The 11,201-nt window shown below is 34.5% G+C and overlaps 1 protein-coding gene across 1 annotated transcript; it reads left to right on the top strand.

The window, feature by feature from the left end:
- Positions 1-2,262: 2,262 nt before the first annotated feature.
- On the top strand, positions 2,263-3,000 carry LOC104090375 (uncharacterized). The gene is made up of 2 exons (XM_009595450.2): positions 2,263-2,353; positions 2,510-3,000. The coding sequence occupies exons 1-2, from the start codon at positions 2,263-2,265 to the stop codon at positions 2,998-3,000; spliced, it is 582 nt and encodes a 193-aa protein (XP_009593745.2).
- Positions 3,001-11,201: the final 8,201 nt, after the last annotated feature.

Below are 11,201 nucleotides of genomic sequence, written 5' to 3'. Positions count from 1 at the left end.
GACTTTCAACACATCACAATTATCATATCAATACAAATCCTAAGGGAAATTTCTTCCACACAAGGTTAGACAAGTCACTTAACTCAAATCTCACTCAATTAGTCAAGTAGTTTGCCTTTTCCTCGATTTTTCAACTCCGATCGGCTCGAATCTCGCCAACATAATTTCATACTATAAATATAACTACAAAGAACTAATTTAAATAGTGAAATTACGACTTTAGCAAAGAATCAAAAATTCGGCCCAAAAATCGACTCGGGCCGACGTCTCGAAATTGGATAAAAGTTACAAATTACGAACACGCATTAGACCATGAATTCAACCATACTAGTTTCACTCAAATCCGACTCTGAATTGACATCCAAATCTCAAATATTTATTTTATTAAATTTTTACAATTTTCCCCCAAATTTCTATCTTAAAATACTAATTAAATAATAAAAATAATGATATATTCGTGTATATTGACCAAATCCGAGTTAGAATCACTAACCCCGATATTTTTCTTGAAAATCTCTCGAAAATCGCCTCTCCCCGAGCTCCAATTTGTCAAAAATGGAAAATGGGACGAAGTCCCCTTTTCAGAACTTAAAGTTTCTCTCCATGCGTTGTTTTCTTCTTCTTGAACGCGGAATCCTCCTCGTGTTTAGGAAGCACAAAATTGTGCTGCCCGGATTTCCTCCTTCGCGAACGCAAGCCCGGTCTCGCGAACGCGAAGACCAAATTTCATCCAGGCCCGCTTTCCCTTTCCCGAATGCGTGCCCCCGGTCTTGGATGCGTAACTTTGCCCCTCAACCCTTCGCGAACTTGAAGTACAAAATGGCCAGTCTGAATTTCCTCTTCGCGAACGCGAGACTCCCCTCACGAACGCGATGAAGGAAACCAGATATAGGCATCAGAAAGTTCGAGGAGCTGTTTAAGTCCAAATTTCGATCCTTTAACCATTCGAAACTCATCCGAGGCCCCCGGGACCTCAACCAAATACACCAAACTCCTAAAACATCATATGAACTTAGTCGAAACCTCAAATCATATCAAACAACGCTAAAATCATAAATCATAAATCATACCCCAATTCAAGCTTAACGAAACTAACGAATTCCAAGTTCTACATTCGATGCCGAAACTTATCAATTCAATTTCGATTGACCTCGAATTTTGCACACAGGTCATAAATGACATAACAGAGCTATGAAAATATTCAGAACTGTATTCCGACTCCGATATCAAAAAGTCAACTCCTCTATCAAACTTTCAAACTCAAATTTCTATTTTAGTCATTTTAAGCCTAATTTAGCTACGGATTTCCAAATAATTTTCCGGATACACTCCTAAATCCAAAATCACCATACGGAGCTATTGAAATCATTAAAACTCTTTTTTGGGATCGTTTATACATAAATCAGTATCCGGTCAACCTTTTCAATTTAAGTTTTCAACCTTAAGACTAAGTATCTTAATTCATTCTAAAATCTCTCTGGACCCGAACTAACTACCCCGGCAAGTCGCATAACAGTTATAAAGTACAGAATAAGCAGTAAATAGGGAAACATGACTACAACTCTTAAAATAACTGGCCGGGTCATTACATTGTCCATGTAAAAGATACATATGCACAATCACTGAAGGATGTAATTTATTCTTTACTTTTGGATAACTCATTAAGTTCATCCAAGATACGTGGACAAGGTTATGATGGAGCAAGTAATATGTAGGAAAAAATAAATGGTCTAAAGACTTTAATTTTGCAAGATGCTCCATCTGCATATTATATTCATTGCTTTGCTCATCAGTTGTAATTGACACTTGTAGCTCTTTCTAATAAGCATTCGGATGTGAATAATTTCTTTGATGTTGTCACTAATTTGTTGAATACTATTGTAGCATCTTTTAAACGCAGGGAATTACTTCGACAATACCAAGTAGAGAAGTTGGAAGAATTACTTAAAAATAGAGAAGCGTATACCGGGCAAGGATTGAATCAAGAACGTGGCCTCCAACGACCAGGTGATACTCTTTGGGGGTCTCATTTTAAGACCTTGGAAAATTTGATGATTGTATTTGCTTCAATTGTTAATGTGCTGAAAGATATGCAACAGGATTGTCTACTTTCTCTTAATAGATTTGCAGCAAAAAATCGTTTGGATAATATTCAAGAATTTGAATTTGTATTTATGTTGCACTTGATGTTCAACATGTTGCTTCTTACAAATGAATTGAATAAAGCTCTACAAAAAAAAAGATCATGATATCGTCAATGCTATGAGGTTACTTGACCTTGCAAAGACAAAATTGCAAACAATGAGAGAAAGTGAATTAGAATCTTTGATGGATGAGATTTACTCATTTTGTGGTAAATATGGTATTTTAATTCCCAAAATGGATGAAAATTATCCAAGGTCGAAGCGTAAGAGGTCAGATATTTGATATTCACATCACTTTCGTGTGAAAGTATTTTATACTATTATTGATTTCCAACTTCTAGAGCTCAATTATTGTTTTGATGTAGTGACTAGTGGCTTACTCCTTGGTATGACTAGTTTGAATCCGGTTGATTCATTTGATAATTTTGATAAAGATAGAATAATGAAGCTGGCCGAGTATTATCCAAGTGAGTTTGGCGACAGGGAGCTTCGGGATCTCCGTTACCAGCTTGATAGTTTCATTGTCTATGCTCGAAAGTGTAATAGCATGTTTCTCAACTTGAAAGAAATTAAGGATCTTGCTATAGTGATGGCCAAAACAAAATTGAATCAAACTTGGCGTCTTATTTATTTACTTGTGAAGCTGACGTTGATTTTACATGTTGCTACGGCAAGCGTGGAAAGAACATTCTCCTCAATGAAGCACATAAAGAATGATCTACGAAATAGCATTGGTGATGAATTTTTGAATAGTTGTTTAGTTTGCAATATAGAACGTAATGTATTTGCAACTGTAAGTAATGATACTATTATGGATCGCTTTCAAAATATGAAAGCTCGTCGAGTACAAATGTAAATTGATAATTTATTTTTTAGATAATGGAATTGGATAATTTTTGCTAGCCAAGTTGTTGTTTTGTAAAATTTTATATCATGAAACTGAATGTTTATTTTTGAAGCATGCTTGTCTTTGAAATAATGGTGCACCCATCTTCTCGAATTCCTGGATTCGCCAATGCCTTCTCCCTCTTTGCTCCCCATTCCCCGTCACTATATCTTCCTCCTCAAGCCTCTTCAAACACAAATTAAAACTAATTTAAGTGCAAATAAATAAGTATAAATTTGAAGGTAAAAGATAAAAAATTAATAAAGATATTAAGAGTTATCAAGTGCCAAACATAAAGGTGTGATTGAGACAACTTCCTTAGTAAGTACATTACCCTCCACCGAATAAACAACGCGTTCATATTCCATTAGTTACATATTTTCTACTTATTCTCCTCTTCTTTCTCTTCTTTTGCTCCTCCTCCCCCTTTCTCCCTCTTTCCTCTTCATTCACCCTTTCCCCTCCACCCTCCACCACTACCTCCTCCTCATCAAACCTCCTCTAAATTAATTTAAAGTTAAATTTAGAGCGAGTAAATAAATATATATATTTGAAAAGTAAAAGATACAAAGTTATTAAAGATATTAAGAGCTATCAAGAGAGCGTACCAGTGTGAGATATTACATTATTCGAGATATTAAGAGTCATCAAGAGAGCGTATCAGAGTGAGATATCACATTGTTCGAGAGTTTCATGACTTCCTGAATAGTATTTTGAGACGGTAAGCGCTTTTCGAATAATTTCCTTTCACGATTTTTATATTTTGTATGGTCGTACCTAATCACTGGTTTCGCTTGGTAGGGCGAGTGAGGCAAGAAATAGTGTCCAATGTTTGTATAAAAAAGTAAGATATATATTATGGTGAAAGATATTAAAATTTATCAAATATCAAACATAAAGGTACGATATTTTTAGTAAGATTCCACGTGGCTTTAAATATGTCAAATATTATCTTGAATGACCAAAAGCCAATGAAATGAAATTGACAAATGGTGAATATAAAATAATGCAATTCGAAGTAGTATATTACTTGAAAGAAACAATGTGTATAAACTTGTTAGAAATAGTAGACAATGTATTTTAAATAAATATAACAGTAGTGTGTAGATTTAGTGTGAATATCAACTTAATTTTATTACTTCGATAGTAATTTTTTATTTATTTAAGACCAATCATTTCCAAAATTGTGTTATTTGGACCGGAAAAGAAAACTAAAAAATAGCGTCAGTTATGCAACCCTAGTCCTGCAATGAAAGTCAAACTTTATAAAAACATAGTATTTGTCTTCATATATATTCCCTCCTATCTACAACATATGTCCTTTTGTCTATATAAACACCTATTAAGAAAATAATTAAATTCGTTAAATAAAATAATTATTTAACGATATCATTACTAAACTATAAATGAGAATAACCAGGCAACTCTTGGTCAATATGTCTGCCTAGCCCGAGGATAAAATTGTAATTGCACTTACAGCCTAATACGTGGAACGTAGTTTGACTGCCCTTAAGTTACCATTTGGCTAACGTGAGTGGTGCACGTATAACTTTTCTAATAAGTGGGCCCCATTTGAATTTTCTTCTCATGCTCACTCTATTTCCCAAATGTGATTTTGCAGGTTTTTTATTGTAATAGTCACGTGCAATGTTTTGTAAATACATACTAGATAACTCAATTTAATTAATTTGTTACATAGAGTTTCTTTTTACCAAAATGACAACATCATTTCAAATGAAAATTGTAGCTAAGTGTTATTTTTGTTAAAAAAAAAAATATTGCATTGGTCAATTAAACTTTCTACTAACTAAAATTTGGAAAATAAAAATGTAAGATGAATTAAAGACGTGGAAAAGACGAAAGGCTAGATGAAACAAATTAAAACTAATTAGCAGTGCATAGGAAGATATTATTGGAGTATTTTATTTGTCCAGATTAAATATATGATGATACTGTGAGTATAACAGATGAAAAATAATAATGTGCAAAAAAAAGAAAGAAAACTTATGTCCTTTATAAAGAAAAAGAACAGAGATTTTTAACAATTAAACTTTCTTGAAATGAGTAACTTATGCAAGCAAAGCGGGTATGCGTGCATTTAAATTGCAACTTTTGTTGTATTTTTTGGATGATTGTTATTCAACATTTTATAGTGTATATAGTATTTTATTGTATGTATTATACTGTATTGTTTCGATGATTACAATGTTTGGATAGATTATATCGTTTCTCATCGTTTTATAATATCATACACCAGCAGTTTGAAGGATACATTATAATATTATAAAAAAAGTATGATACGAGATAGACTTATTATAAAATAGGGTAGTGGGTGAAATATAAATATTAAAAAATTATTAAGGATGAAATGAGAAGAAAAAATAAGGTAACAACGCGAGCACACCAAATTGATTTCATCGTTAAGTAACGATCAATTTAGCAATACAAAATAATAATAAGTAACAATCAAAATAAATAATATATTTAAAGTAACAGAATACAATAGGTAACAATCATCCAAACAGGTTGTGATGAAATACCTGTAAAACATCGTAACTTGTTGTTTTGAAACTGTTAAACTTTTAGGATTTCTATGTAAAACGTATACTACATACGGAAAAGGGCCTAAACTAACCCTATCGTTTGCTAAATGGTTTATAGAAATCCTTCGTCTATCTATCAGTATATTACATTAATCTATATATAATATAAAAGAGGGAAATTGAGAGCTGATGTGGCATGTCTCATAGGCAAGAATCTCTATTTAATTATCTATTTTCCCAAATTTTTGGGCTTTTTTCTTTATTTTAAATACAAATTCCTTATTTATCTTCTCTAATTATTATTACTTTATTCCTTTTCTTGCCGTTACTAATTTATTCTTTTTCCTTAAACCGTTTACAACTTGATTGATAACGTTTAGTCATTCTTCAACTTCTCGCACTTCTTTGAATTTCTGACTATTTGCACCTCTTTGTATTTCTGAATTTCCTTCTCCCCACCTTGCACTTCTTTGAATTTCTATCAAGGTGGGTTGCTCTGATGGTAAGCACCCTCCACTTCCAACCAAGAGGTTGTGAGTTCGAGTCACCCCAAAAGCAAGGTGGGGAGTGCTTGGAGGGAAGGATGCCGAGGGTCTATTGGAAATAGCCTCTCTAACCCAGGGTAGGAGTAAGGTCTGCGTACACACTACCCTCCCCAGACCCCACTAGTGAAATTATACTGGGTTGTTGTTGTTACACCTCTTTGTATTCCTTCTTTCGAATATATTCTTCTTCCTCTTCAATATCTTCCAGAACCAGAACATGGGAATTCCATTCTGGAGGAACTCCAAGTTCCTGAGTATTTATGAAAACGTATATTAATTGTTCATAGAAAACATACCTATAGTCATATGGTGTTTTACACCCATGAGCGTTGCTACAATCACATCTCAACCATATTGAAATTTGGAACTCCAAGTAGAAGCAACTTGCAATATAATGTTACATTATTTAATGGAAACCTTTAAAAACTCTACTTGCACGATGGAGCAAAGTGCTTGGAGCTTTGTGGTTTACGGTGAGAATAATAATTTTTTTATAAATTCTCATTAATCTATCTTAAAAGTCTATTTTTTCTCTCTTCCTTCGGTATAACTTTGATCTTTAGTCCTTGAATTCTGATTGTTTCTATGTTTCGGACGTTACATGTTGAAGGTGCTTGTAACTCCTACACCTCACTAACATATCTTCACCAAATGAAATATATTTCTCTCTGGAATTTACCACATGCAAGATATCTACTTTCTTTATAATTCAGGTATATTTAGACGGCTAAAATTACTTCATGTTCATTGTTTATTTGCCCCTTTTGATTTTTTGTTCTTTGATTTCTTCTGTTTTCAATTTTAAGCAACTTTTTTTTTTAATTATTTGAATTATAAGTTTTGTTACTAGAGATCATGTGATTATCGTAGGGATGTTGAGTAGGAAATTATCTCATCCTATAGAAAAAACACTAATCTATTATCATATCTGGGAAGCCTAGCTAGCACCAAAAGGTGGAAACAAATGTACATAATAGGTCCTTCCCAAAATTGAGAGCATGTATATATGTGAATTTGAGGGGATAGGAGAAGATAGAGGAGGTGAATTTATGGTAAGGATTTTGATATACAGCCTATCGTGTGATTTCGGTTACTAATTCTAGAATTAATAAGCCTTTATTTCTTTTGTCTAGATTAATAAACCTTTATTAGTACATGATAGTCATAATGATTATAGTCAAATTGTAGCTAATGCAGAGTTATTATTTTCAGTTATTTTTTAAATTAATTACGTGAAAAGTTGATTAATTGTATTTGAAGACTTTTGGAAAATTAATAATTAAATAAATGAAGAAATGAAGGGAAAGGTCAAAAAAAGAAGAAAAAAGATAATTGAGTTTCTTGGTCAAAAGAAACATGTCACATCAAATCTCTATTTGTACACAAATTCTTTTAATGGGTTTGGTAGACTTAATTTGTGATGAATGATCATAGATTGGAATTGGTTGAAAATTGGGCTCGACATATAACAAGAATAAAATTATTAGATGACATCTATATTTGGATGTGAGGAATATTGTGGAACTAGAAAAGCTTCTTATTTGTGGGACTATTTATTATATTGGTAATGAAAAGTTTAAATTCATTTATATAAAATTATAAGTGTACAACCAATAATATTATTTTTTATCTTATTTGCATAGTAATTGGCAGTTGTGTCACGATCAAAAATCTCATTACAAGCGTCGTGATGGCACCTAGTCTCTAAGACTAGGTAAGCCGATTTCAATAACATTTTGAAGCCATTTTTTTTAAAAAAAAAACTAACATCGGAATTAATTACAAATATAACCTCCCAAGACTGGTAGTACTGAGTCACGAACTCTAACTGAATACATGAGATGATCACGAGGACCGAATATACAATACTGTTTGATTAAAAATTAACAGTACAATGAAATGAAAAGACTCCAAGGGACTGCGACGACCAAATAGCTCTACCTTGAATCCTTACGATCCCGATTTAACTCTGCCCAAATCTGATATCTCCAATACCTGGCTCTGTACAAAAATATGTAAAAGTGTAGTATGAGTACACCACAGTCGGTACCTAGTAAGCATCAAGACTAACCTCAGTGGAGTAGAGACGAGGTACCGTCAAGACACTCACTAGTCTAAAAACCTGTGCAAAATAATATACAAGAATAATAGAAAGCAAATAACAATAAGGGCAATACAAATCAGCCAGTGATATGCATAACATGGCAACAATAACACCATTAATATCGCTCAACAATTCATAAATATAAGTACACCCAATTAAATCAAGTTCTTCCATTAAATATCTTTCACATATAATTCTTACGAATAAAACTCTTTTTCAAATATAATTTCCTCAAATAAATATCTTTCGAATATAAAATTCTTTCAATAAATCTCTTCAAATATAATTTCCTCAAATAAATATCTTTCAAATATAATTCTTTTATATAATTATTTTTTTTTGAATAAAAATTCTTCCAAATAAATATTTTGAATATAATTCTTTCAATTAAAAAATCACGGTGTGATACCTCATTTCATAATCATAAAAATACGGGTCTCAGCCTGTAACGACCCGATCAGTCGTTTTGAGTATTATAACCCTGTTACCCCATTTACTGCTCAATTTATGATTTACAGTTGTTTTATGACTTACCGGGTTAGTTGGTTCGGGTCTGGAAGGAATTCGGAGTGAAATGGGATACTTAATCTCATAATTTAAAATTTTAAGTTAGAAAAAGTGACCGGATGCGGACTTATGTGCAAACGACGTCGGATTTGAATTTTGATGATTCTAATAGCTCTGTATGGTGATTTTGGACTTAGGAGAGTGTCCGAAAAATTATTTGGAGGTCCGTGGTGGAATTAGGCTTGAAATGCCGAAAGTTAAAATTTTGGAATGTTTGACCGGGGGGTTGACTTTTTGATATCGGGGTCGGAATCCGATTCTAAAAATTAGAATACCTCCGTTATGTCATTTATGACTTGTGTGCAAAATGTGAGGTCAATCGGACATGATTTGATAGGTTCCGGAGTCGTTTGTAGAAACTTATAATTTCAAAGTTCATTAGGTTTGAATTGGGGTGTAATTCATAGTTTTAACATTGTTTGAGGTGATTTGAGAGTTCGACTAAGTTCATATCATGTTTTAGGACTTGTTGTTATATTTGGCTGAGGTCCCGGGGGCCTAGGGTGAGTTTCGGATAGTTAACGGATCGAATTTTGAACTTGGAATTTTGCTGAAGTTTTTCGGGTACACTGTCTGGTTTCCTTCTATGCGATCGCGTGGAAAGATCCGCGATCGGGTAGGTTAATTGGGACTATTGAGTTTTTGTTCTATGCGATCGCGTGGGGAGAATCGCGATCGCGTAGCTGGGAAGAGAGAACACATCGCGAACGCGTGGGCAAAGTCGCGTTCCTGAAGAGGAGGTGAGGCAGCTGGGGTTCGCGAGCATTGTTCTATGCGAACGCGTGGGCTGTCCGCGAACGCGTAGGCCTGGGAAGCTCGTGCTTCGCGTTCGCATGTGTTATTATGCGGTCGCGTAGAGAATTTTTGGGGGCAGTGTATTTTGGTCTTCGAGATCGCACAACCTTGTACGCGATCGCATAGGGTTATTTTGGCAGTGGAAATATTGTGCTTCGCGATCGCGTGACTTGGTCCGTGATCGCATAGAAGAGAGGTCTGGACATAAAGTTTAAGTTCCATTTTTAACGATTTGGAGCTCGGATTGAGGCGATGTTTGGGAGATTTTAAGAGAAAATAACTGGGTAAGTGTTCTTAACTCAATATTGATTAAATTACCCGAATCCGTAATTATTTTTATCATTTAATTAGTGAATTAAGTTGGAAAAGTTTGAAAACCCTCTTGGATAAATTTGAGGATTTGAGGGCCGAATTGTTATCGAAATTTAGTAATTTTGGTATAGTTAGACTCGTGGTGGAATGGGGGTTCATATTTTGTAACTTTTGCCGAGTTCCGAGACGTGGGCCCCACAGGCAATTTTTGGAGTTTAAATTCGAATTTTTATGGAAAATTATATTTTCATATGAAATTAATTTCAATAAATTTTATTGATTGAAACAAATTATTTGTGACTAGATTCGAGGCATTCGGAGGCTGATTTGCGAGGCAAAGACATAGTAGAGTAAAGAATTTCACGCTCTGAGGTAAGTAACCGTTTTAAATCTGGTCCTGGGGATATGAAACCCCGGAATTTGGTATCATGTGATTACTTTGGAGGTGACACACATGCTAGGTGACGGGCGTGTGGGCGTGCACCGAGGGGATTGTGACTTGGTTCGTCCCGTAAAAACTGTAAAGCTGAATAACTTGTTGTAAGCTATGTGCTCTCTATGTGTTATGGAAATTTGACTAAAAACCATGTTTAGGCTATAGGTTGGTACTGTTGGGACCCACAGAGGTCGTGTACATGTTGAATTATCTGCTTAAATTATTATTTTGTACTCAGCCACAGTTTACTTGATTATTTTATCTCAGTCTCTATTGTTCATTATTGATGTATCATATCATTGTGGTTTGGGCTGATTTCATGATTGTTGAGAGCCCGAGAGATTGGAGAGCTTTATGACTGAGCGAGGCCGATGGCCTGATTGTGAGATATTATACTATAGCACGTGAGTTGACCGTGCAACACGTGAGTTAACCGTGCAGCACGTAAGTTATCCGTGCAGATCCTTATATTATACTATAGCACGTGAGTTGGCCGTGTAGATCCAGATATTTATATTATGGCACGTGAGTTGTCCGTGCGGCACGTGAGTTGTCCATGCATATTATAGCGCTTGGGCTGTAGGATCCCCTCCAGAGTCTGTACATCCCTAGTGAGCGCAGGTACCCATTGAGTGTGAGTGCTGAGGGCTGAGAGCTGAGTGGTTGAGCTGTTGTGATGAGTTTAGTGAATGTTGCCTGAAAGGCTGTACTTCCTTTGCATTTGTTGTTGCACTCGGTTTCTATCTGTCATTGTTGTGAAATCTCTGAAAGATTTTATATCCAAATTACATGAACTTGAACTGTATAAAATTGATTTGACTTAAACTGCCGAATTTGAAAGCATGTCTATTCTTTGCTGGAATTACTGA

This window comes from Nicotiana tomentosiformis, chromosome 3 (genome assembly GCF_000390325.3).
Source record: "Nicotiana tomentosiformis chromosome 3, ASM39032v3, whole genome shotgun sequence".
Taxonomy (NCBI): domain Eukaryota; kingdom Viridiplantae; phylum Streptophyta; class Magnoliopsida; order Solanales; family Solanaceae; genus Nicotiana; species Nicotiana tomentosiformis.
The sequence above is the reverse complement of the archived record's forward strand: the minus strand, read 5'-3'. Positions and strand labels throughout refer to the sequence as shown.